We start from the raw sequence: 5,955 nt of genomic DNA on the forward strand, positions 1-5,955 counted from the left end.
CGAAGCCTGTTGTGGGGACTCGAGACCGACGCTGGCCGCTAGCTCCCCACACTCGAGTGTGTGTCAGGGCCCTTGAGGGTTGGTTTGCAGTCAGAACCATGTGTCCGACCCATCGGCCTCAACTGCCCTCCGAGGAGCTGACCCCGTCCCACAGGAGTCCACGCAAGAGACTCAGTTGCCAAATAAGCTGTCCCGAGCGCCCTGTGACGGCCTGTCCTGCCAGTGAGGTGCTAAGCGCTGGGCCTCGTGTCCCCCTGCCCGAGCTGTGAAATGCCCCTCAGACGATACACACACTGAAGCGTGCCCGTCGGTGTCTGCGCCCCGGCAGCGGTCAACATAGTTAGATTGAAAAACTTGAAGTTCATTCTTGGGGGAGGGAGGGTAACTGGAAAATGTAGATTTGAGAACTTGCCAGTTTGGGGGGGGAAATAGCATTTAAAGTGGAAAGCTGTGTTTGGAAAATGGTGTATGAGTATTTTTGTATTAAACAAATTTTAAAGGATTTTTCTCATGTGTTTCTTTTGTCTGTTCTAGTTCTGGGGCCATGCAGCTCACCCGGGCCTTGGTCCTACTCCAGTGCCCAGCATGACTCCATCTTCGGGACAGTGGGACTGTCCCTCTCTTTTAACAGCTGAGATGAGCTGATGCTGGGTGGTGGCTGCCTGTCACTCCACCCTGGCTCCCCAGCCCTGCCCTCACCCACGTCCACCAAGGTCCTGGGGGAGCACAGCCACAAAGCCCTGACCTTGATGACACAGGCCAGCACAGTGTACACGGGTGGTGTGGTCAAAGCAGCCATTGCTCTCAGAAAAGCTCAACTTTTAATTACTCAAACATTTGACAGTGAAAACCAGACCAAAGATGGGTCTGAATTGCCCATAGCTGTACAAAAGGTAAATACAAAACTCTGGGGGTACAGACAGCCTAGGGTCTGCCTTTGGTCCCCTCAACCTAGGAGAGGTTGCGGCACCAGCCACCTCCACCCTCCTTCCTGGCCAGTGGGATTCTTCCAAGGAAAAAACAAGGCAAGCAGATTTACTGCTGCAAAACGAGGCAGTTTGAACTTGGGGTGTACGTTCTAAAATGTACTGAATCCAAAAAACTCATCCTGAAATCACACACAAAATAACCCATAATAGAAATTTAAAAAGAAGCCCAGAACATCCCAGAGAAATGAACATAAAAAGACAGGCTGGGACTCGGCTCCCCTGCCCGGTGTCCATCTGTCTGCTGGGCCAAGCCAAACTGCTGTTCTGTGGAGCCCCCAGCATTGGAGCCCAGAGTGGTTGGCGGGCCACAAGCTAGGACACGTTGGTCATGGGCTTGTACTTCTTGAAGCGTGTCCACTGGCCCGTGGCATAGTTCATCTCGAACACCGTGTCCACCAGCATGGTGGTGCTGCCTTGGCCATCGGCCTTGGGCAGGTCCTCCGTGTGCTCGCTCAGTTTGATCTGGATCACGTCGCCCTGCTCCTGGCACGGGTTCTCTGCAGGAGAGGGGCTGTTGGGCTAGCTGCTCACCGTGGCCCCCAGCTGCCCGCCCGGCTCCCCCAGTGCCTGGCCGGCCCTGAACCCACCTCGGGAACCTGCCATGAAGCCCAGGATCAGGGCCTTCTCGGGCCGCGTGACCTTGTTGGCCGTCTTGAACATCTCCTGGGCTGCGAACATCTGTTCCCTCTGCAGGCAGGACGCAGGCGTGAGACCACCTCCGTCCCCAGGAGCCCTCACCCACGAGGTCACCCTACCCTGAGGGACACGGCCCCTTACCGTGAGGGACAGGTTCTTCTTGGGTTGCTGCTGCGCTGTAGGCTGGGTCTGCGGGGCCACCATGGCCACTGGGGGGGTCTGGGCTGTGGGGGTGACGACTGGGGGCGTGGTGGGTGTCAGGGGCAAGGTGGGGGTGGTAGCTGTGGGGGTGGGCGTGGGCGTCGGGGTGGCTGCGGCCGGGTTCAGGCTGCTGTTGTACAGGGGCGCTCTCTGCTTGAATTGGGTTGGGAGCGTGGGACTCGGGGTACTAGGCTCCTCAGGGGGGCGGCTGGCTTGCAGGCTGGCTTCCCGGGAAGGTGGCGCTGCAGGCAGAGGGCACCTGGTGAGACCCTCCACTGTGATCATGCCTCGACCCGCTCCCAACCAGTCCAGGGCAAACCCACCGGCTGTCCACTGACCACATGTGCCCCACCCCCCAGGCCCTGTGAGGCCTCGGCTGGGCAGAGGAAGGGGCCCTACGCTGCCAGTGGGCACATGCCCATCGTAACAGCATGCTTCAGCAGGCCGCTCGGAGCCCTCCTTCCCCCTCTCCCTCCCTCTGGTGCCCACTGGGCCAAGGAGCACAGGGTCTCTGGGCTGACGGGCACCTGGCTTTTGGACCAGGGTGGGAGGCCCATGCCCTCAACCAGCTGCCCTGGGGCCAGGATCCTGAGACAGGCGAGGGACCAAAAGCCCAACTAAAGCCCGCAAGTCCAGCTTCGGATGAGTTTCCATGACCAGGCACTGGGGCGGCCCCGCACAGCCCTCACTGGTGGAACAGCCTCTGCAGGGTCCAGCTCGCTCTCACACGGGGATTCCGTTCCTGCCTCACCCCAGCCAGCACCACCGTCTGCGGGAGAGCAGAGCCCGGCCAGGCTTCGGGCCACTGCCTTCCCCAGGAACTGGCCGCGGTCCCGCGAGGATGCGTGGAGAACAGAGGGCGGCAATCACAGCTGCCGCCCCGACCTGGCTCGCCTCTGGCTGCGCTGCTACTCAGGGGTCACTGAAGGGACCTGGGGGTCACTGACAGTGCCGGGGCCCAGGCTCACCTGGCGAGGCTTCTGAGCTGGGGATGTAGGACGAGGCTGGGACCACACTGGGCGTGGCGGGCAGGTAGCTGGTGGAGGGCAGTGCCGGCTCACTGTTCAGGGATCCGAGTTTCTGGAAAACAGGGTTCTCAGATGACATACAACCCTGTGATGAGTGGACACTGCCCATCTGTGTGTCAGGGACAAGGGGGCATCGGCCAGCACTGGCCAGTGATCACAGTCTCATCCGCTCCCCGAACCCGGCTGCACTAGATCCACCTCCGGGGCAGAGGAAGCAGGGGGGACGGGCCCAGGAGCCTCGACCAAGCAGCCTGGAACCCAGGGGGCTGCAGTGTCTTCCTGCAGAGGCACATGCGAGGACGACAGTCCTTGTAAGAACACCGGGCACAGGGCTGAGCCCCACGCGGCCTGGAGATGCCCGATGTGTGCGCTGCACGGCATGCAGTCCCCGAGCCTCCTCCCCCAGCGGCCAGGCTTTAAGAGGCCTTCGCGCGGACCTCGGCCCACCTCGCCACACTTGCCTCCTCTCCCTGCTGCCACTACCCCCGGGGAGGGGCAGGCCCAGCCCGAGGGACCGGGCACCCTAGGACAGCACACGGCAGGCGCAGCTCCAAGTCCACGTGTGACGTCACCTCAGGCTTGTCCCAACCCTGCACTGCTCGCGCGCGCGCGCGCACACACACACACACACACACACACACACATGTGGGTCCATGCGCACGCACACATGAGCTCTCAGCAGAAGAGTGCTGGCTCCAGCCAACCCTGCACCGCTCTGACACACACACGTACTCGCACACACGTGCTCTCAGCGGGAAGAGTGCTGGCGGCCCACAAGCAGCATGGTGGCGGTGGACGGAGCCTACCTGCGTGGACACCAGGCCCGCGGCATAGTCTGGGGTGGAGTTCTCCACCACCGTCTCCTCCTTGGCCGGCTTCTCCACCACCTCGGTGTCTGTGGACAGAGCAGGGCTCAGGGCTCCAGAGCAGACCCCAGGGACCGGGCTGGGATGACATGCTGTCCACGGGGGGTGCCTCAGGACATGTCAGGACACTGCCCAACCTGACGGCAAGGCCTCCAGCATGACAATGACCTCAAGGCACCCCAGAGCTGTCGCCGAGAGGAAGCGGCTGGTGCTCCCCTAGCTTGTGCCCACCCTCAGCACACGGGACTCCCGAGCACGCACCCACAGCCTTCCTCCTCCTCTTTGCCTCTCGGCCAGCTCCAACTGTATCCAGCTCCGAGATATCAAGCAGCTGCCAGAACAGACAGAACCGGCCTCAGCCCCCGGCCCGCAGGTGGACCTGGCCGGGCGGGCGGGGCGGGGAAGGGACCAGGCCCACCTTCACGCCCCTCTCCTTCCTCAGCGGTGTCCTCGAGGGTGGGATGGGCGTCCGGTTCCCCGCAGGGCTGAAGACGCTGGGGGTGGTGGGGCTGCGGAACGGCGCCTGCTTTGGGATACCTTTGAGGGGGGCTGTGGGGACAGGCCAGTCAGGGGGCTGGAGCCCCACTCCCCGCACATGTCCGTGCACGGCAAGGAGTGTGCCCACCACCTGCAGTCAGCAAGCCGCTCCCGCCATGGCTACAGGGTGGATGTACCACCCACTCTCCTGCCCAGTGCTCAGGACACAGCCCCTGGCCGCAGAGGGGCCGCCCTCCTAACCGCCCGTGGGCCGGAGCAGCCGTGAGGCAAGGCTGCCAGCACGTATGCGGGCCTGGGCCGCCGCCAGCACAAAGCTTGGCTGAAAGCATGGGACCAGGACGATGACCAGGCCAGGTCCACCACTCCCAGTGCTCAGCAATGGCTTGCCGAGAAGTGGCCCTCACGAGGGCAGGGGACTTCAAGGTTGGCCCCACCCCCAGCCTGTGGGGACATGACAGGCACAGCCAGCACCGCGTGTCCTTGCCCCAGTGTCACCCCTCTCACCCAGGACCAAGTGGCCAAGGTCCTGGCAGGAATATCTGCATCCTAGTGTTAAGCAAGGCCCAGGTGCTGGGGACGTCCTCATGGGCACCCTATTTCCCACTGCAGAGAAGGGGCCAGAGCCCAGCAGTGCTAACTGGGTTGGGGCAGCGGGGTTGTGGGCACGGGGTCAGCTCACTCAAGCCTGGGAGTGGGTTGGCCTCACTCAGCCCGGGGACCACCAGAAGGGTCTCCCTGTGAGGCCCAACACGCTGACCCGCGCAGACCATGCCACAAGCAGCCAAGGTTCAGAAACCAGGCCCATGCCATCAGCCTGGATCCCGACACCCCGGCGACACGCTGACCACGGAGGCCTTCCCAGCCTGATCAGCCCTGATGCGGCTCTGCTCTGGCCTGCGGTCCTGGTCACCCAGGGCCCATCACCAGCGCCAACAAAGCTCCAGCCTGTCACTGGCCTGCTGGTCACTACTCAGGCCCGTCACTAGCCCCTACCCTGGGCTCTCGTCACCGGCCGGGGCCCATCGCCAGCCCCGACACGGCCCCACTCGGGCTATGGCCCCTTACTTGTGGTGTCCATCTTACGAAGCAGCCCCCGGCCCTTGGCGTGGAAGGGCACCCCCGCACTCCTCTTCAGCTGCTGGGCGGTCTCGGTAGCTGCAAGAACCAGGGGCCCAGGGTCAGCAACCCCGAAGAGGGGCCCTCGGGAAGCCCGGCTGCCAACCAGTGGCCCTGCCAGCAAACCGCTCAGACTCAGCAAGCCTGCGGCAGAGACCGGCCTGGGCTCAGCGAGGCCGCAGTGCTCGGGGAGAGCCCTGTCCCCGCACAACGACTGGCAGCCAGGGCTCTGGTCATGTCAACAATCACTCAAAACACAATCAAGGAATGGTGCTGGGTTCGCTATGAAATCAGACGGTCAGTTCCAGGTGGCTGCACACACCTGACAAGCTGCTGTTCAGGAAACAGGGAGAAGTCAGGATGGGGTGGGGCTCACATGGGGCTGGGTGTCCCGAGGATCCCTGAGTGCCACCACCTCAGACCTGTCAGCAAGGACACGTGACGAGGTGACCCAGCACCTGTTATCTGAGGGGGTGATGGGGTGACCCAGCACCTGCTGTTATCTGAGGGGGTGATGGGGTGACCCAGCACCTGCTGTTATCTGGGGGGGCATGTGATGGAGTGACCCAGCACTTGTTATCTGGGGGGGGTGATGGGGTGACCCAGCACCTGTTATCTGGG

General features: G+C 62.9%; 1 protein-coding gene across 1 annotated transcript in view; it reads right to left on the bottom strand.

Annotated features, from left to right (window-relative positions):
- Positions 1-1,301: 1,301 nt before the first annotated feature.
- NELFA (negative elongation factor complex member A) overlaps positions 1,302-5,955 on the bottom strand; it is a 21,903-nt gene continuing 17,249 nt past the window's right edge. The window contains exons 5-12 of the mRNA XM_006893604.1: positions 5,284-5,373; positions 4,139-4,269; positions 3,982-4,051; positions 3,661-3,749; positions 2,795-2,906; positions 1,767-2,068; positions 1,577-1,676; positions 1,302-1,486 (exon numbers count right to left, since the gene is read on the bottom strand). Of these exons, the coding sequence (XP_006893666.1) occupies positions 1,302-1,486; positions 1,577-1,676; positions 1,767-2,068; positions 2,795-2,906; positions 3,661-3,749; positions 3,982-4,051; positions 4,139-4,269; positions 5,284-5,373 (1,079 nt within the window). The remainder of the gene's footprint in view (positions 1,487-1,576; positions 1,677-1,766; positions 2,069-2,794; positions 2,907-3,660; positions 3,750-3,981; positions 4,052-4,138; positions 4,270-5,283; positions 5,374-5,955) is intronic.

Source organism: Elephantulus edwardii, unplaced genomic scaffold (assembly GCF_000299155.1).
Source record: "Elephantulus edwardii isolate Elephantulus edwardi_28Jun2011 unplaced genomic scaffold, EleEdw1.0 scaffold00129, whole genome shotgun sequence".
NCBI classification, from domain to species: Eukaryota; Metazoa; Chordata; class Mammalia; order Macroscelidea; family Macroscelididae; genus Elephantulus; species Elephantulus edwardii.